This window comes from Mya arenaria, chromosome 12 (assembly GCF_026914265.1).
Source record: "Mya arenaria isolate MELC-2E11 chromosome 12, ASM2691426v1".
NCBI classification, from domain to species: domain Eukaryota; kingdom Metazoa; phylum Mollusca; class Bivalvia; order Myida; family Myidae; genus Mya; species Mya arenaria.
Genome location: NC_069133.1, coordinates 44,588,222 through 44,609,896, shown reverse-complemented (window position 1 = coordinate 44,609,896; position 21,675 = coordinate 44,588,222). Strand labels below are relative to the sequence as shown.

The window sequence follows — 21,675 nt, the reverse complement described above, 5'->3', positions numbered from 1 at the left end:
AATTGTTACAATAGATTTTTGGTACTGAACATGATTAAATTTATGCAAAGTTCTGATTATCCAAATTTATGGATTATACATTCAAACTTATGCGTAATACTGATTATTGAAATTTATGTGCCATCAATACTTCACAGGAACATAATAACACAATATTTTACCAACATAATTATGTTCCTAAATCAAATTGCAATTTGCTAGCTTATAAATCGCGCATTAACATCAGTTTAATCATCAATAAACGTGACATTGATTTAAAAAAGCTCAATATTTTTGTTAATTAAATAAGAATTGGATGGACAAAAATGATATTTTTTTAGAGGTAACCATCTGAGTAGGGAAGGCATATACAGGGCATTACAGTCTCATGTAAGAAGTTCGAGAAAGAGACGGAATTTTGCTGATTTTCAAATATAAGGCTAAACAAAAAAACGTTTTTATTTTCTTCGGACAAACTTAACATCTCGTTTTTTTTCTTAATGATTACATTAGTTTCTTGAATAGTCAGATGCTGGAAAATACATAACAGTGTCTAATTAACACTGATCCCGACAAAAATAGTGTGTTAAAATGTCACCACCTCTCTTCAACTCTAAAATAATCCAGAGCTATCTACCCCATTATGTTTTTGCAGTGAAATGTAAGACACAAGAGTCATTTAGGTGACCAGTTGACCGTTGTTTTCCAGTCTCACAGCTGGCACTGACCATACCGTCAGTGTACAAACATTATGGCAACTGGGATAAGCGTTGGCAAAAGCTGGCAGTGAAAATATAGTTTTATCTAGTACAACATAATGAACAAAAACACAACAACAGTGGAATCACAACTAGTAAATGTAAGTAAAAACATTTTAAGAAAGTACTGAATAAGAAAAAACCCACGATATAATGGAAACAAAACTTTAAAATCTACAGGGTAGGGCAAGTCCTTAAACGTACAATTGAAACGACCATTTTAGGCATCTTGAACAAAACATCGGATAAAATTCACATTTGTTTCCATTCACTAGTATTTCCAAGTAATAGTTAATAAAACAAAGTATTACATTTAGAGAAAAGAAAGAACATCATACTCAAACTTACTAAATAAATGTTTGCATAGTGTTTCAAGGTTTTGAATTGTTAAAATATTTTGATTAAATGTGCCCCTTTCCACCATGTTAATGTTAAACCCAGTACAAACATCTATAGCCTGTTAGAAATTCATGGTAGCAAACACCTCGAAGCTAATCTACTGGCCCCAATTTCTCGAAACTTCTTAAGTCCCTTATAACAGGATTAAGCTAATCTCACTATTATTGTTGTTCTATGAAATGTGTTATATTTACGTTTTCAAGAATTTTTAGAAATTATGTAGGAATAACCTGTATGATTATCAGAATAAACCATTTTTCATTTATCAAAATCAATTCTCAGTATGTATTTTGGCTAATTGAAATAAGCGACTTATGCCTGTTAAGCTTAAGAAGTTTCGAGAAATTGGGGCCTGGTGTGGTACTGATTGACAAACATGATTTAGTTGATTTGAACACATATAACTAATAATGGCATGTTGCATTTGAAGACCAATGATTATGGCATTTAGCATTAAGCATTTGAACATGTATAACTCACATTTAACATTTGAACACATATTAGTGTGGCATATGGAAGTATGAAGTGGATAATGCATTTAATAAATCTCTTTGTAACACCAAAAAGCACTTCAAACTAGTATAAACTTAGTTATAACTAGTATAACTATGGTAGTTAGCATTTAAACTCATTAAACTATGACATTTAGCATTTGAACAGATTAAACTATGGCATTTAGCATTTGAACACATAAATCTATGGCATTCAGCATTTGATCACATTAAACTATGGCATTTAGCATTTGAACACATAACTTTGGCATTTAGCAATTGAACAAGTATAACTATCATTTGAACACATAAAACTATGTCATTTAGCATTTGAACACAAATTAGTGTGGCATTTTGAAGAATGAAGTGTAAAGTGCATTTAATAAATCTCTTTCTGTAACACCAAATAGCACTTCAAACAAGTATGACTATGCCAGTTAGCATTTGAACACATTAAACTATGGAATTTAGCATTTGAACACATTAAACTATGACATTTAGCATTTGAACACATAAAACTGTGGCATTTAGCATTTTAACACATATTAGTGTGGCATTTTGAAGTATGAAGTGTATAATGCATTTAATAAGTCTCTTTCTGTAACATCAAAAAGCACTACATTACAGAAAGTTTGAGTTCAAACTTGTTTCATCATTATGTTTATGTTGATTTATTTAGAATTGAAACATTGAAGAGTTTATTATCAAAAAAAGTATATTTTCTTAATCTTCCCATAGTTCAACATTACACATATTGTTCGTATATGGCACACAGTTAAGCAACCTACACACACCACAGCTCTTTAAAGTTTGTACATTCACAAACAGGTGTGCCAGCAACGAGAATTCTATAAACAGCAGGCCTACAGCCACAATGATAAGTACAACCCGAGCGTGGGTGCCCCATCTTCCGAATGTGATATAGGGTAGCACAATGACTCCACATAGGGCTCCAGTTACCAGTCCTGAAAGATTCAATGTAAATTCTTCATATATTAGACAATCTAGATATTTACTATAGATAACCAGAGAAGGAGATTAAATAATGATTAATTGCTATTGGCATAAGATGATAACTTAAAACCTATTAAAGATATTTGCATGAAACTTATTACAAAAATTACGAGTGACAATACGCATCTACCACTATAGTTTCATAACACTACATAATGCAGCAAAAAAACCCCAAATGGTCCACTGACTGACCTTATCTGATAATTAAAAACTAATAGGCCCCTTTTTGATTTTAGGGGGCACACAAAGAGGTTATAATGGAGTACTCAAGTTAAATGTAAATACAAAGGTTATACTTCTACAGTCGAAACCTGTTGCCTCGATATTGCTTAGCTTGATATCCTCGTTGGCTCGAACTTGATGTTAAGGACCGATAATTTTTTACACTATGTTAGCATTCCTGCTATGCTAAATATTCGCGAGGCTCGAAGTATTTTGGCCGATCCCAGGGGTATTGACTGTATTCTCAATTATTTTCAGTTTTGTAAAACATAAAATTTTAATTTAGGCCTAATTGTTTTGAAAAATAAACCTAATTTTTTTTGGTTCAAATTGCATGACAATATCCAATGGGGCCTATTTATGATTGATAAGTAAAGCAAACCTACCTGCCAGCACACCCATAATCTCGAGGTAAGGCAGAGTTCCCAGAAACAGAATAAGCACAATTGAGACCGTGAGTTTTGCAACCTCCATCCAGGGTTTTTGTACAAGGGACCAGAATTGCAACAGCTCAACAAAAAGCACTCCCAGCATCCCACACACTGCCCCCACTCCCCCGACATGGCTGTGATGGGGATTGAAACTGGCTGATGCCTGAATTAAAGGTAATACTGTTATTATTTTTGTTTCATTAAAATAACTTCCCTGTGGTATTTTACAAAAGGAATGCCAAAACTTGGCAAAAAATGGCATAACTCAATAACAGTTACTATATAAAGCAAGAGTAATAAGAATAATAAATCTGGTAAAGATTGAATACAGGTACATTTGTATCTTGAACTTTTACTTGTGGCCAAGGTTAAAGGTCTTGCAAAGCTATGGTAATACCTTGACTTTTTCCTAAAAAAAACCCCAACAGATGAGCAAAAAATGGTCCAAATAACAAGAAATGCTTCACCTCTCGAAATTTCTCCCTTCAAAATTATGTGGACTGCAATTTATTTTTATATAACAGTGACAATATCTTTTTAACAGTGGTAGGTCAAGAATAATAGTAATTGCAGGAACATAAAACACTTATTATTATGGTTATAATACTACAGTCAAACCCCGTTGGCTCCAAAAGGATGTTAAGGACTAATTTTTTAATACTGAAGGTAAGCATTCCCATTTGGCTCGATATTCGCCAGGCTCATGGTATTTTGGCCGATTGCTGGGACTTAGGGCCAATGCTGTTCGACTGTATTACAATATTCTTAATATGCTAGTAGATGTTTTTATCTTACCAGCAAGGCAGCCGTGCCACTTAGAACATAGATGATAATCATCCTCAGCCACCCAGCATTGTGCTCTATCTGCCTGAGAACAATGAACTGTGCCATGACCACAAATGCCACAAGTGTAATGCCATGGTGGTAAAGCAGGGATAGCAGTATTCTCCACCATTGGTAAGGGGCTTGGGGAAGCCATGGTTGCTCAATCGAGGCCTCCATACCTCCGAACTGGCACACCTTAGACAGGCAGTTTACCTGGGAAAGAATACAAAGTTTTAGATCACATATAAAATGTCCTGGTTCTGGTAAAATATGGATAGCAGGGATATTTACACCTGGAGTGGAGACCGGGAAATTCACGGTTGCTCCATACCCTCAGTTTACCTGGGGGGAGATACATAGAATATTAGGTCAAATGTAGAATGTCATGGTGGTAGTGAGGCATGTATAGCAGGGTACACAGCTGGTGTGGAGACTGGGGAAACCAGAGTTGCTCCTTGGAACCCTCCATACCTCTAAACTGGCACACCATAGGCAGGCAGTTAGCCAGGGGGTAAGATAAATTAGAAATAAGGTCACATTTAATATGCCTTGGCAGCAAACTCTCCACCAATGGTTTGGAGACTTTGGGATTCATGGCTGCTGCATGGACCAGAGCCCTCTATACCTCCAAACTGGCAAACTATGGCTAAGATGTTTACATGAGGAAAGAGACACAGGAACACAGGAATTAAGATCACAAGTCCCACATGTAGAATGATGCGGTGGTTAAGCATGGATAACAGGGTTATTTACCACTGGTGTGGAGACACCTGGAATCCACAGCTTGCTCCATAGACCCCATCTATACCTCCAAACTGGCACACTTTAGACAGGCAGATTACTGGAGGGTGATACATTTCTTCACTAAAAACTCAAATGCAGTTTGATGGAATTAGTAGAATAATTCAGTAATCAGCAGCTTTTTTTTTTACTTAACTAATTTGGAAAATACAACGACAAATTCCACAGCTTCTACCATTAATCTAAGTTTAGACCAAATGTAAAGTTCTTAAATAATTTTGAAAACCTTATTTTAATTTTGTATTTGACACAATGAGCAAACAAACTTAAAACTAGCCTGCATGCCAGAATCAAGCCTGGGCTTGTAAAAAAAATCAAGGTTCATAATACTTATATATGTTGGCATGTGGCAGTGGGATATAATCTCAATATATAATGATTTCTATTCATGAAAATCTTAATGTGGTTGACTTAACATAATGAAAGAGTATATTGTACATATTATAAATCCTAACTACCTGGCTGCAGTGTTCCGGTCCAAACTGGTGAAAGATGCCTCCCAGGAACATGCAGTGTTTGTGTGAGAGAAGTTGACACTGGCCCTTAATTCCCACACAACATGGGCGTAACATGTGTCGCACACTTAACTCTCCACCTGACCGCTCGCTGCAAGGCACACCAGACCTCCACTGGCCCACACCTGTAATAGTAGAATTTAACATTGGATCATCTGCCTAATATAGCAAGACACCAACAGAAATGGTATTGCCTATGGTGTAAAATAACGGTCAAGTTAAAAGACTAGTAGGTTATGATATGTTCCGGGATGAACAAGACTTCAAAACTAAGCCATTCATATTGTTCCCATTATGGAAAGACTCAAAAGATATTGTGTAACCGTGCAGCCAAAGGCCTACATCATAAGGGTATGTAGTTTACAATATTCCTGCATGAAGAGGACTAAGAAATGGTGGTCCAGTGGGGTCAAGTCTCAAAATTAATAGATTATAAGACTCAACTATGGTGTACCAGTGTGGTCAAGTGTAATGCTAATAAACTAAAATCATAAGGTATGGTTTAAAAATTGAAAGTATGCTTAAATATGTGAACAATTCTGTACAGTGACATTATAAAGAGGTCTGTATGAATTTGTTCAACATATTTATAAGCAATGTGTAACCCCTTATCAGGAAATGAAGGTACATGTATGTCACATGGTTGGTTTAATCCAATCAGAACGCAGCTTTTAAGCAAAAGTTTGCAAAACTATTGTAATGTTCCAGTATAATCAAATTTACAAATTAGACAGATAAAATACCAGTATGTTTTTATCTGCTTAGAGATCTTACATTATGTTTTTTATCTGATAAGAGATATTTCAATAACATCAAAGTAATACACACTGCATCCAGCATTAGAGAGCCCGGTCGGTAACCATTAATTATGATACTGTGATTTGCAAATAATATACATCTTTTATAACAAAGTACCTTGAGTGTGCATGTGGCATTCCTCCTCTGTGGTGGTTCCGGCCACATTCCTGCTGGTGATCTCACAGCAGCCTAGCGTGTTGTACTGGCTGTAATTTTGCTGTGTGAACATGAACTGAATCTCAATGTCCGGTCGCATACAGGGGGCGTACATGGCGCCATACTCTTGAATTAGGAGAAAAGGCAATGTTAGGCCATCCTTGCAAAATATTGCATGTCATTAAACTGTATTGACCCTCAGCAGACAATTGTATAAAACTAAGTAAATTGCCCAAATGATATATTTTGGCTAGTTTGCACATTTAAATGATTTGACATTTTGGCTAACCTAACCAAACTATTAACCAGTCTTATATAATTTGCTGTAAAACTCTTGGGTCATTCTTGAAAATAAATGGACATCGGTCTATAACACAAGGTCAGCAAATAGTTCACCCTTTATATGTCATTTAATTATATTCAATAGACAAATGTTTTCACTCACTGATCATTTCTGCCTCGCTGGGTCCTATCCAGATATTGGGCAATGTCCAGCGATGGACGGTCTCCATGCCATTGAATGTGCGTATGTCTGTCTCCACACTGAGTCTCGGCTCCAGACCGACGTATGTGATACCACCCAGTACACATACTACGATGAACGAGATTAACTGGGCCTGTAATTGGTGTAAATTGAGTCAAGCTTCATCGGTTTCTTGGATATAATTTTAAAAAACAGAGTTCATTATAGCCTAGGTTTCAAACAAAAACTTTTAACCTTTACAAACTACAATGATTGAATAAAAATAACAAGAGCCGGCACAGAGACAGTGTGCTCGAAAATGACCTCACTTTAAGCTCCTTAGTCGAATAATAAAGGGATATCATTCGCATTACATGCAAGATAATTATCTGACTTGATAAGTTAAGTAGATTGGAAAATTGGGAGCCCTTATAAACAGTTTCAATGCAAGAAGTTGCTGAGACATAAGTTTATGTGCGCTTATATGCAAAATCTTAACCAGAATTTTAAGTTGAATAATAAAGGTCCATAATTTGCATTATATTCAAGATAGAGTTATGTCACTTGATTAATTAAGTAGGTTTGGTGGTAGGGATCATATTTTAATTAATGGGAAAACATTTTTGCTTTAACATTTCATCAACAAAATGTTCCATCGTTAAATGTTTTTAGTATCTTCATGCAGTTTTTTAATTATTTAGTTAGTTTATTTAAAATTTAAGAACAGTGGAGATAATTTTGCAACTATGTAATTGGAACAAGAGTTCAGTTTGACTTTGACAGCTTAATTGTGTTAGCCAATTAATCATTTAGATAAGGCCAAAAAAACAACTTTTGATTCGGATCACCCGACTCTACCTACGAAGTAGGTGCCTACCTAGCTTATTGTTGGTATTGTGTTTTAATATTTATTTAAAACCTTTAAAGCTTTATACAGAATAAAACTTCGACACAATGATGACAATAACGTTTCTACTACATTAAGCTTTAAAAAAGAAGAAAAAGAAAAAAGCCTACCAGCATCTGTTTTTGAAAATGTGTAACCATAACCAAACCATTTTTTTTGGCCTAATTCATAAAAAATGTAGAAAATAATTTACATAACTATAATGCTTATAAACTAATATTTAAGAATTGAAGGTATACTTAAATATGTGAACAATATGTGAACAATTCTGTACAAAGACATCACGAAAGGAGATCTGTATAATACTTTCAGCATACTTGACAGCCATGACAGAACCTTATTAATCATTGAGAAAAATGCAAAAAAAATAATGAACAGAATTCTAATTACTTTAAATAAGCTATAGGTTTGAATAATTTTCATTATTAAAAACCTGCAGAGTGGTGTAGCATTATTCATCTTTTTTTTATCAAAATAAATCAGCCACATGTATAATTATTATATTAACAGTACTATTGTTACTGAAAAATATTTGCCTAGAGGCTGTATCATATTCCTAATCTTCAAGTTAATCACTTATAACAGGAAACAATTAATACCACAAACAAACTAAGTGAAACTGTGAAATATTAACAAATAGAATTGACAGCTGTTTGAGCAAAGATAAAATTGCTGACATGTCATATACAAAGAAATCTAGCAAAAATAACAACAGCCAACTAGCTAAGCCATCTATTTTCAGTACTTAACAATTGAATCTCCTTACTGTGTGGAGCAAAAAAATCTGATAACACAACCAGAGCTGTCAGCCTTGACATGTGCTCAGCTGATATAGTCGGCAGCCAGGCTGACAGCTAGACATTCTGACATACAGCTAGCTGGTAGAATGGAGGTTTAAACTGACAGGTGCAGAGGATATCTGTGTACATGTTTGCCTAGTGTCGGTGGTTTTATAGGATTTTAAGGGAATACGGATTTCCCTTTGTGAATGTTAAGGTATTTAAAGCTTTGGATTTTAGTAATAGCTTGTAGTTGTTGTTTGTTTAAATGGTAGAGATTAGAATGTACATGTTTGTGATGATTGTTCTGACCGTTATGATCGTAGTTTAAAAATTGATGTGCACTTGTATTTATCTATGTCAACAATACATTTGTGTTGCATAATAATGACTTAATCAGTTAATGTTTTAGGATTTTTCAAAAATAAAATATTGCCTATTGAATCTTAAATTTCACAGTTTAAAATACATGTATCATGAATTTATAAGTATTAATTAAGAGTTACAAAGTCACTATGTGTTTTCAGATGCTGTATATGTTTAAAGATTGATATTTCTGCACTATATACAAGTAAATGTTTTGAACAGAATTGGAAGACTAAACTTAACAAACAGTCCACTATAATTTAATTAATTGCTATGAGACAAAATAATAATGTGCACTAAATACATGCAAGTAAATGTTTTGAACAGAATTTGAAGACTAAACTTAACAAACAGTCCATTATAATTTAATTAATTGCTATGAGACAAAACAATATAATGTGCCAGTCTGCCATCTAACTGAACAGATTCAATCCAGGTTTATCGACCTTCACACAGTCAGTAATGTCTCTAGAACTCTGACTCAGGTCATAGTTACAACATTTTCTCTCTGAAACTGGGGTTACAGTAACAACTTTATTTCCAGGGTGACTGTTGGGATTTATCAATTACGGAGAATTCACAACAAAACACTGATAAGACACCAAGACTGTGATGGACATTTACTGTACTGTGTATGACTGTGATCAAAAGAATGCAAGTTAAGTCAACTTATCTGTGACAAGCAGTGGAAATTACAACAAAATGAGTGAAATAGTTCAAAGCCAGAAAAAAATGTCGATGACCGTCAAAGCATTCCTGGAACTTTGTGGTACAGGGGAGGGGGAAATTAGACGATTCCCGATTCCCCAAGGGGAGGCGACTAGCTTCCGGTACCTGGCAGACAAGATTGCCACATTATTTGAAGGATTACAGGGTGCCAGATTCTCACTTTACTGGAAAGGTAAACCTTCAGTTTATACTATTTTTCTTCTGCTCCACAGTTACATTTGATAATCATTCTCCAGTCCATTTCATGGGCTGAAACAGGATCATTTTGAAAGTCAATGAGAGTGGGTCCCAAGTGAGGCTCTAACCCACTGTAATTGTTCACTAGCCTGCAGCTCCAACCCCTGCGTGAGGCTGGATAGTAAATAGCTTGCTGTTGTGCATGGCCGAATGTAGCTGTACAGTTTACATCATGTTGAATCATTGATTTTTTCCTGGTGTAATTTATTGCCACCTTAAGGCTGTTTTCAAATGCAAAAAATGTCCATTTCCCTCGAAAATTCATAATATTTTCCCAATTCACTCTTGCACACAGCGGTTAGAAATTTGCTCAGAGAGAGCAGTATTTCATAAGCACATAGAGAGCTGAATTTTCTACCATCTGTACCCTGTGCGTTGGAGTGAATTATGTAAACATATATATAACTGAATAAAAAAAGCAAATTTATTTCTTGAAAAACAATAAGATCTGTTCAAAACTAGCTGTTACAATACAAGTAAGTGAGAGTATAAAAAAATCAAAACTTGTACAGAAGCTAAGAATTTTGGCCTGATTTTGTATTTAGCCAAAAGTCATTTTTTCCAAATTTGGAAGATCATTTATCAAAAACAAACAAACAAGAGATTGCTTCTTTGAAAAGGCGCTTGTTTCCCCCATTGTGTGGTCGTAGGTGAGAAATAATCAATGATTGACATGAAACTTGTACTTTTGGACTGAAGACGAACAAACAAAGGGGTCATCTACTGGTCATGACCAACCTGCATACAAAGTATGAAGTTCCTGGGTCCAAGTATGAAGTTCCTGGGTCCAAGCTTTCATTAGTTATTGAGTGGAAAGAAGTGTGACGTACAGACTAGTGACCAACAAATTGTTTTTTTCCCTAAAGGTCACTTTGATCTTGACCTACTGACCTCAAAATCAATAGGGGTCATCAAATAATCAAGACCAACAAGCAAACCAAGTATGAAGTTCCTGGGCCAAAGTGTTGTTTAGTTAATTAGTGGAAACCATTATTTTAGATCAAGGTCACCTTAACCTTTGACCTTCTGACCTGAAAATCAATAGGGGTCATCTACTAGTCATGATCAACTGGCATACCAGGTATGAAGTTCCTGGATGCAAGTGTTCTTAAGTTATTGAGCGGAAACCATTTTTTTACTTCACAGTATTGCGACCTTAATCTTTGACCTACTGATCCTTAAATCAATAGCGGCCACCAACTAGTCATGACCAAATGGCAAACCGAGTATGAAGTTCCTAGGTGCAAGCGTTTTTTAGTTATTGAGTAGAAACCGTTTCTTCACCTCAAGGTCATGGTGACATTTGACCTATTGATCTTAAAATCAATAGGAGTCATCTACAAGTCATGACCATATAGCATACCAAGTATGAAGTTTCTTGGTACAAGCGTTCTTTAGTTATTGAGCAAAAAACATTTTTAAGCTTAAGGTCACCGCCAACATATCATTTTTTACCTGAAGGTAACCGCAACCTTGAACTTTGGATCTCAAATTCAATAGGGGTCATCTACTAGTCATGAACAACTAGCATGTATACCAAGTATGAAGTTCCTGGGTCTAAGCATTCTATAGTAATTGAGCGGAAACGAAGTGTGACGTACATACTGACAGACTGACTGATGGACAGGGCAAAAACAATATGTCTTCCCATGAATGGGGGAGACATAATCACTGTTTCCTATTCTATCCCACATTTAAGCCCACAAACAAGACACCACTCTTGATCAGTCACTCTCTTTTAAACTTTCACCATCATCAGATCAGCACTTATAGAGATAGATGTAATGTAACTGTCTAGAATTATACATAACTTTTCTATCTCATTAATTTTGCATTATGGGTGGGCCGCCTACTTTTAGCATAAATGTATTTAACATCAATTTAAGTAACAATTAAAACTTTGATATGTCACTTTAACGTTATATTAAATAATGTTATAAATCATGCGATGTTATGTTGCATTTTTTTTCAGTTTTATTCAAAACTCCTGTGATATGGAAATCTTTTCACTTAAAAGAACTGTTTTGTTTATAATCTTTACAGATTCTGAGGGAGACATGGTGCTGTTTTCCACAGACGAGGAGCTGACAGTGGCTGTGTTATGTCTCACTGATTTACTGTTCAAAGTCTACGTTAGACCTACAGGTACCCTTAAAGGCACACAATATAGGTTGATGCAACTATTTTCTTTTGGTGCTTTTTTTAACTGGGTCAAAAAATTTGAAGCCACTTAGCTATTAATGAATTTTCACATAAAAATAATAAAATATATAGAGGGTAATATGGATATTCATTACTTTCAACATAGATACAATAATTATTGCTGTTGCATAGAAAAAAAGTATCATTAATTTATTTCTTTTGATAGATAAGTAAATATTCTATTTCTATGTGTATCAGAAAAAGCTCCGAACTTTTTATTTAATTTGTTTTCTCTAAAAGTCTGTGTATGTGTCTTTTGAAATAAGTTCATACGGTAAACAAAGAAATTTCACTGGGGCCTCACAAAATGTGCCACAATTATGATTGTGAACCTTGTGCATCTAACAGTAAAAACTTATTTATATATTGTATAGAAGAAAACTCAATTTTTTAAGTGAGATATCTTTAACTGAGATAATTGAATTTGACCCAAGCCCATACCTTAGGATTGATGCTTTTTTCCGCAATATGAATGCTAGAGCATGATCTTGCAATTGATTCAGTGTGATCTCGCAATTCCATTCAGTGTGAACATGCAATCACTTTAAGCGTGATCTCGCAACTTCATTTAGCATGATCTTGCAATTACATTAAGCAGCTATGTGGTTTATGCAATATGAATATAGGAAAGATAGGGCATTGTTGATATATTTTATAATTAAGTACACCAAGTAATGTACTCTACACTAAATCAGCAGGTACCAACAAAGAAGACATGGAGACCCAGACAGAGGCCAATGGTCCGCCTCCCTGCCAGACCTGCAACACCCCCCTTGTCTGCCAGAACTGCCACCCCACCCCACCTTCACCTGCCTGCCCGCCATACATGACCATGAGCCCTGCTGGGTTGGCGCCCTACTCCCGTCATGAACATCCTGCCCCGGAGAGGAGCAAGACTCATGGGGCCCTGAAGTCATTACCCACACCTGCAACACTGCAATCCGCTTATTTGGCATCAAGAGAGGTAATCTACATGATACTTATGACATTTATACAAGTACAAGTTCTTCAGTATGCATCTGTAAATGAGATATGAAGTACAGAATAGTTAAGGAACACCTTAACAATTTAGATTATAACCTTCATTTCCAGCTTATTGGACCATATATCAGCCTTAAATAAGTGTCACGCTTAATAGCTTAGAAATGTATTCAAAATAAAATTGGGAGGAAAAGAGCACCGAGGAGTGTTAGCACCTCTGGAAAACTAGTACAGTGCTCAACAACTGCGCTAACCAGGTGGCTGGTTTTTACCCATGTACACTAAAACGATATGATGTGCTTTAGGCAGACTCTCATTGCATATAATTTTTTGCTCCTTCATAAAAACAAAATAAATGTTTGAAAAATATTTGATAAAAATGGATAACCCATGTAAATGTTATGTCACTTTACAAGCCCAAATTCTTCCACCAGTCCCCAAGTTCCACAAGCACCTACAGTTGGGTATCGGGTGTGAGAAAACAGATGACACTTCAACAGAAGATTGTCCGAGGCCTCTGTAAGCTGCCTGGGCCTCTCGTTGCAATGAGAAACCTACAGAGACACGTTTGCAAGTCTACTGCAGAGATTGTTAGAGGTAAGTTGTTGTTTTGAATTTCCATGCAAATTCTAAGGCTTTTCAAATAGCAAAGATATAAGTTATATCTTCCAACATCTGGAAACTGACATATTTTTTTCTACCAAAAGATCAATCATACTCCCCCCACCTTTGAATAGTTAGAGACTCGCATGCTTTCTATGAATCTATATATCACTGTGTATAGGACGCTAGCATAGACAGGACGCATTCCTGCTATTCTATATGATATGATATATGAACACTTGAAGCTAATCTTCACTTTATTTCCAGGCGAAATGGAGCGACTCCATCAGATGGGGTTTGGCAAGTTGATTATATCCACGGCAGGGAAGGGAAAGAGGGAGTTCATGTGTAAGCCCGCCCCTAGTACACTCACTGTCGACAATCCTATACTCGCTGAGGCTAATTTCACACTGGAGGACTATACCAAGAGATTTGCACAGCCAAACGAGGATCACGCATTTGCTTACTTACATTACCAGTATGAACTCATAGCGGACTTGTTTGTGGACAAGTCTGATGAGCATGATGACTCTACAAATGAGAGTCGGCAGGAATATGGTGCTGGTGTGGGTACGATGGAAATAAAGCAAGAAGTTGCTGATGATGTTTATAGAAGTATGTTCATGAAACAAGCTGAGGAAGAAGACAAGAATCTATTCTATGACATGATGTTAAGTAACAAGCAAAAAGGCAACTCATGATAAAGAATGTTGTCTGAATGTTTTTTAAGGATGACAGTGTATTCTGCAGTGGTCGAAATTAGCACAAGTCCGCAAGCCCTGCACTGGTTAAACGCTTTCCGGGCTTTCTCAAATTCTGGGTTTTATACAGCAGGGCTTGTTCAAAAATGTAATGCCAAGCAGTAGTATTTGAAATCGGTCTTTTTCATCCAAAAGACTAAATTTGATGACTGATTCTGGTGTAAACTCAGACAAAATTGTCCTGGTTATCAACATACCAATGTTTTGCCACTACAAGAAATACACAGAATAGCATTTCAAGCAATATGCTCTGCTTTTTTCATGCACATTTCAAGACTTAATGACTGAAGGTCAAGAATATAATTTTTTGAATATAACAATATGTTGTCCACTGTGGCATTAAAATGTCTTGTGTAAGCCACAAAGGCAAATGTCCATTATGCAAAAAGTTTAAGGGTACACTTGGATTATGCTTTTTAAAGTGTTACTTTGTAAATATGTTTTTTGTACATGTATGCAAATTTGGTGCCATGTTTTGTAAACAATGACCATTTCAAAAATAAACACAAAATTGATATGTATTAAGTTTTTCGGAATTGTATCTATGTATAAGAAGCAAAATAATTTGATAAATTTATTGATGTAGAAATCATAACAAAACATGTTTTTTCATTTCAATGGACACATGTTTACATGTAAGCTACGGTTTAAACTTCTCCAAAAGTACTGTCAATCAAGGGGCTCTAGCTGTGACCATCAAAGCGGCTCGTGAAATTAATTAACATTTCAAGGGACACTTAATTTGTTAGCAAATAAATAAAGGCAGTCGGTGAAATTGAATTATGATCCCCTACATTGCTTTGTCAGGTAATATTATCCATAGACATTAATGGTTTCAGAAATTATCCCCTTTGTTAATTAAGCTTCCAGTAAAGTTTCATTGAATTCAACCCAGTGTTACTCACGTCTTACCGTACATTGTAGTAGAAAAAATATAAACAAAAGTACAGCTAGCAGATGTCAATGCCCTTTTGTTTTTCACATTTGAGCCAATGGCATAATTTCACACTTATTTAGGTCAGAGTGCTATACCAGCTACACAAATATTAAATGTTAGTGCTCTGTGGTTGATATCAAAAGCAAGGGTAAAATGTTTGCTGGGCTGGTTTAAAATCTGAAAATTTTACATGGCTTGGTACCATTTTTGAAGCCCAGTACAGTACAGATGTAAGAATTTGGGCTTGTCAAGTCAAAAGTCTACTTTTGATGACTAAAGACATTAGTATCATAATTATGTACTAGATATCATGTGATTATCTTGAGGTTTTGACCTATGGAAATACATTTAAAGCTTTTGCATGCCTGTTCCTCATCTGAAATTATCAGTACATTCTGACAGTATGACATTCATTCCACTACTTTGTCAAATCTGAATGAAATCTATTCAAGTATTTTAGAAGAAAAGACCAAACTTGACAGACAACAACCCAGAGGGAAAAAAATTAGCCTACCTGTTTTTAGAAATGCTAAGCTTAAATGCATGGCAATGCCTCAAATACAAGAGTGATAGAAAATGTGGAGTTATGAAGATATGAAGTCTGGTATTGCCCCCATATTCCGACAGACCTAGATACTAGATGAATAAACTCAATATATATGTTTGCCCTTTCTTTCAACTTGATGTCCTGTTACATTTAGGTATTCGCCTATTTGAGCAATTCTTTTTGAGAACACTGGCTTAAAATGTGAGGCAATGCAACAATTACCAGAATGATAAAGTAAGTGAAGTAAGGCCTGTAGTCCGGGAGTTCCCCCAGCTTCCGTCTGACCTCAGTACGCCCAATTTGGTGGCTGCTACTAAGCTTCACACGACGCTTCAAATCACGCCACTTGGACGCTTTGGTTGACTGTGGGTTCACATAAAAACCTGAAATAGATAAGGTGCACTGGTGTTAGTGTAAATTTAGTAACAATGGTTAAATGATTGGATTGTTTATTACAGACTTACATGCATATTATCTGATTTTTTTTCACCATTTTGGGAATTTGGCCTGGACCATTCTGACTTGGAAAAAATCATTATTTTGGATAAATTTGGAATTCTACCTTTGTCTAAAAATGAACAAGAATGCCTTAATTATGATAAAAAAAATAATTAAAGAATGTGATCAAGTTTGTTTCAAAACTACAACAACTTGTTTATCCAAAAACAATTGATATTAAAATAATAATAAATAAACTGGACTCCAAGTGGTAACATGTTGAGCCCATTTAAAGAGCCTTTGACAAAGACATAATGCTCATCCATGCAATTGCAATACAATAACATGGAGTTAAACAATATGTGAAACTATGCCGCAGCATGGTGAATTTCCCTCACAAGTTTTTTTCAAATCCTTGAATGCATGGTCAAGATACAGCCCTGACAAGGATCATTTCAACTAATTTTGATGACTGATTCTGGTGTAAATTCAGACAAAAGTGTCATGGGCATCTGAATGTTTTCACCATTACAAGAAATACACAGAATAGCAATTCGAGCAATATGCTCTGCTTTTAAGTGTGACTTTAAGTGTGACCCTGATCTTTGAGATACAGACCTTGGTCCTGTGCATGACATGCCATCCCATCATGGCGAATCTTCATGGCAAGTTTTTTGAAAATCCTATAATGCATGGTCAAGAAATAGCCTGTACAATGATCACTTCAACCTTTGACCTCTACTCTATGCACGACCTTTGAAGAACAGACCTTGGTCTTGTGAGTGACACGCTCATCATGGTGACTCTTCATGGTAAGTTTTTTTAAAACTCCTAGAATGCATGGTCAAGATGCAGCCCGGACAAGGATCGTTTCAACCGCTGACCTTGACTTTTGAGGTACAGAACTGAATTATTGTGCGCAACATGCCACCTCATCATGGTGAACCTTTATGAGTCCAGACGGAAGGACGCACAGACCCATCCACATACAATGGACCACCATTGTGACAACTTTGTCTAGCTCACTGCAAGCAGGCTTGACATAAACATTAAAACACCAAGAAGTGGTCAGAAAACCCCGAATTATTGTACAGATCTTGAAAAAAATATAGCTAGATTAAACCACATGTATGAAAAGTGTTCCATATTAACTAATATTCCTATGAAGTTTCATGATTCAACCTGTTATACTTTTGGAGGAGAGCATTTTTACTGAGTTAAGGGCAAAGGTATTGTTGGACTGGTGAAATGACAAATAAAGCACCAGATACACTACCAGTATTAACCATGCTGATCATTATTCCCATGCAGTTTTATGAGTCTAGTTATTATACATTTGGAACTGCATGTGACCATTTTCTACTAAGTCATGAGCCCAAACTATTGTAAACCAAGTCAGATATCCTAGAAAATCTGAGATGACAACTTCCAATGCTGACCAATATTCCTACAAAGTTTCATCAGTCATGGTGTAATACTTATGGAGCTAATGAGACACCTATGAAATTTCATTGTAGGTCTAATACTTGTGGAGGTTCATGAGACACAAGATTTATCCAGTGGATGGAACAGCAGAGGGATAGGCTAGAGCAAATCTGGCAACAGTTGGGACTGAGCACTACCTTTGGCAAGATCTATGATTTCATCAATGGCCGCCAGTTTCCAGTCATATTCTGCTATCTTTCTCTCATACTCTGCTTGGAGCCTGTTTCTTTTCTCTTTGGCTTCAATCTGTTGAAGAAGTGTTAAATTGAGATTAAAGTTGTGGACAATACACAAATCACTGTGTATTGACATTACCTATGAGGATCAAGATGGCAATACATTACAGGTAACTTAAAATAATAAGAATCAAGTGTGTACTTTTAAAAAGTGCTTAGCATGAGACAGAGACAGCTCAAAAACAGGTATGGGACAAAATCTCTCCACTGTGTTTTACAAAAACAGAAATTATCTTATTTCATCTTTTATTATATCATTTTAATTATTTTTGTTTTTGTTGTATTTCTTCTTTTCTTTTGTATGTGTGTGTGTGTGTGTGTGGGGGGGGGGGGGGGGGGGGGTTGTAACAAAAATAATGATCACTTCACAATAAAAGGTATTAAATATTAAATTTTAGAAATTCACTTAAATGAAATCAAACTATCAAACTATTTTCTAGAAAAACACGTATCTTATGATTCCTTTATTCCTGATATAAGATTACTATTGGGCAACCAACCTGCGTGTACAGTTTATAGTGTTCCAAAGCCTCCTTTCCATACACAAAATCCTCAGGACCTAGGACTTTCTCAGTGCTAGTGGAGCTGAAACAATTGTTGTTGTTTTTTAAATTATTATATTTCAGCTATGAGCTCATTTACTTTTTAAATCTACTGAGACTGTTGAACAAAATATTAAAATAAGTTCCATGATGAAGAAACAGCTTTTCATCATGATTGATTCCATTTAAACTTTATTTAATATGTATATAAATTTGTCTTACTTTCTTTAGAATAAATTCACAGCCAAGGCATACAGGCATTTAAAAAAAAATAACCCTAAGGGCAAACCAAATTGATATTTCGTTTCTGGGTTTTACCTCACTTTTTCAGAAAAAAGAAAAATACAAATAAAAAAGATAAAAAAAAGTTGGTAATGCTTAAAAAGAAATACCCATTTGAGACTGAAACTGTCACATGTAGTTTGTTCTCTGCTTGGCTTTCTTTCTTTTCACCATCAACATCAGTGTCTTTCTGTGGATCAACATCAATCTCTTGACTCTCTTCAACATCACTTGACATTTTGTCCTCATTTTTTTCTTTCACTTGATTGGTTGCTGCATCCAAATCTGTGGATTCAAACTCTGTGTCAGATGTTTTTGAAGTTTGTACCTTACGTACACTATCCAAAATTGTTCTCTCAAGTTTCTTTGGAGTTCCGAAGTGCACACATTTATCTTTGTCTGGTATTTCATCAAAGAAGATTACGTCAGTTTTAAGAGTTTTATACAAATCTTCGGATTTTCCATAAATTTGAGGCTCTGATTGATGATGTTTACCACCTTTGTCCGAATCATCTATGCTACCAGTTTCAGCATGGAGAATCTTCTTCAGGAAGATGTTATCTTTACTTTTTGAGGCATCATCCTCACCCTCAATCCCTTTAACCCTAACTTTCAAACCAGAATGTTTACCAAACAGATTTTTACCACTGACATCATCTGATTGTTTATCAACAGAACTTTTACCATTGAGACTGGCACCTGAATGTTTATCAAAGTGCCTTTTACCAGGCACATCAGTGTCTCTCTCAGTTACAAGTTCAACATTAACAATGTCTGTGTCATCAACCTCTGTGTACGTTTTATTAGCGATCCACTTCGTTGATCTACCTTTACTAGAAAAGGTATCCCCAGGACTGTCAATGTCAGTTTCACTTTCTGCTATTCTAGAGGGTCCAGGCAGGTTTGTATCTGTCAAACTTTTTGGACCTTGAACTGTTTTTTCTGCCTTTGCTTCACTTTTTTCTCTTTCATTGACCTGTTAAATGTTATGCAAGAAACATGAATCTTTGTATGTCATTTCAAGAATACTGGTTGTACAGAGTCATGCTTCTCAAAAGGATTCGATACCCGGCCTGGGCGTAAGTGAGTTTGGTTTTAGAACTTGTAGTATTCAAGCGTAGCACAACATTTCTGTATTCTTTTGTAAATTACCAAAAATCATACAAGCCAGACTATTGATAAATCATAGAAATATTGAAATTTCCAACTAGCCGGACAAGTTTTATTATAAACCTACAGACAAATGTGAATTTTGACTACAGTTTATTTTATATTATAGTCAACGATTTCTGTAAGTTGCATCAGCAGCCTTTGTGACCTGGAACTCATGTTTTTCTTCCATCCTCTGGAAGGCATCAATACGTGACAGCATCTTCTCTGCATCCTGAATAAACTTGTCTTGGCTTCCAACATGGCTGCCCAAGGATTTCTTAATGCTCAGTCCAAATTCTTTATCCTAGAAGAAAAATATTAGGACTGAATGAATGTGTTTGACAGTTTAATTTCAAGCTTAGGTTATATAGAAACATTGTAAAAATCTTTTTTTATGGAAATGATCAAACAGAAAGTGTAAGCCATCTGACACTCATGCTCTGTGTAGTTGAACCCTGACTGGGACCAAGAACAAATCCTACTCCCAGACTTTGAGTATGGTAATTTAAATAAAAAAATGCTATATTTCTGAAAGAACTAGGAACAAAATATATATATAGGAATTGACATTTGGGTCTGATAATAATGGCTGTTAGTCTTGTGCTATCTCTAAATGTGTAACACGATTTATATGCATGCTAGCTATTGTATGGATAAGCTCTGACTACTCGTTAATTCTGTTCTGATAAAGTAAATTTAATTATGCATCTAGACATTCACAAAAACAAAAGAAAAAACAACAACTCTCAAACATGGTTCTACAGCATGCTTAACATAGCTTGCTAAGTAAGTGTTGCTTATGCACCAGTCATAACCACAGTACGCACAGGTCCAGGGGTATACCGGGGATAGCCGAGGAAATGAGCCGTGTTTTAACCTTCCAGGTGGCCCCGCAGTGGCGGGTGAATGCGGTGATTTTGACTTTGCGCTAAAACTAGCGGGGAATGGTCCTTACCTATGGTCCCTGTGATTGGCTTGACCGAAAGTCAAAGTCCCCGCTATTCCCCGGACCTGGGGGAGTTGTGGTAAGAATTGACGGGTACATTATGCACCAGTCATTTGTAACCACGGCCCCCCCTAGGACCGAGGAATAGCTGGGACTTTTAGACTTTCGGTCAAGCCAATCACAGGTAAAATCCACACACTGCTGACACAAACTGTTGGTAAAATCCCTGCCAAATGCCCCGCACCAGGGGATGGTAACCTAGGTAAGGACCATTCCACGCTATTTTGGAATGAAAACAAAACCAACCGCATTCATTCAGCACTGAGGGGCCACCTGAACAGTAAAAAACACAGCCCATTTCCCCCCCTATCCACCACCCCCAGACCTGGGGGGGCCGTGGTTACAAATGACTGGTGCATTAAAATGTAGTGGTATAGACTCTATAATACACCACTCACCAGTCATTTAAAGTGAATGTCTAATATATTATTTTATAAATTACATGCACAGGTTAGTAAGATGTATGTTTGAAATCAATATCGTTATTTTTTTCGATATTTATAGGTCTTGAACTCTCACCTTCATCTTTTTCTCTGCCTTGATCTTCCATTTCTTCATATTTTCTGATGCAGACTCAGTTACTCCAAAGAAGTCTCCAACTGAGTGTAGAAGATGAACAGACTTGGCCATAAT

The 21,675-nt window shown here is 35.9% G+C and overlaps 2 protein-coding genes across 3 annotated transcripts; one reads left to right on the top strand and one right to left on the bottom strand.

The window, feature by feature from the left end:
• Positions 1–44: 44 nt before the first annotated feature.
• On the bottom strand, positions 45–21,673 carry LOC128212547 (uncharacterized). Its single transcript, XM_052918040.1, has 12 exons — positions 21,562–21,673; positions 20,203–20,340; positions 18,995–19,860; positions 18,561–18,645; positions 17,962–18,070; positions 16,124–16,284; positions 6,835–7,006; positions 6,351–6,515; positions 5,379–5,560; positions 4,090–4,332; positions 3,250–3,457; positions 45–2,592 (listed from the first exon to the last, which is right to left on the bottom strand). Exons 1-12 carry the CDS (start codon positions 21,670–21,672, stop codon positions 2,351–2,353), a joined length of 2,682 nt encoding a protein of 893 aa, XP_052774000.1. The 5' UTR covers position 21,673; the 3' UTR covers positions 45–2,350.
• Positions 8,491–14,938, top strand: LOC128212546 (uncharacterized). 2 transcript variants are annotated; one of them, XM_052918039.1, is made up of 6 exons: positions 8,491–8,755; positions 9,449–9,805; positions 11,914–12,015; positions 12,771–13,036; positions 13,488–13,650; positions 13,924–14,938. In XM_052918039.1, exons 2-6 carry the CDS (start codon positions 9,607–9,609, stop codon positions 14,355–14,357), a joined length of 1,164 nt encoding a protein of 387 aa, XP_052773999.1. In that variant the 5' UTR covers positions 8,491–8,755; positions 9,449–9,606; the 3' UTR covers positions 14,358–14,938. The 2 variants fall into 2 exon arrangements, with proteins under 2 accessions (XP_052773999.1, XP_052773998.1); XM_052918038.1 differs by having other exon boundaries at positions 8,492–8,755; positions 12,768–13,036.
• Positions 21,674–21,675: the final 2 nt, after the last annotated feature.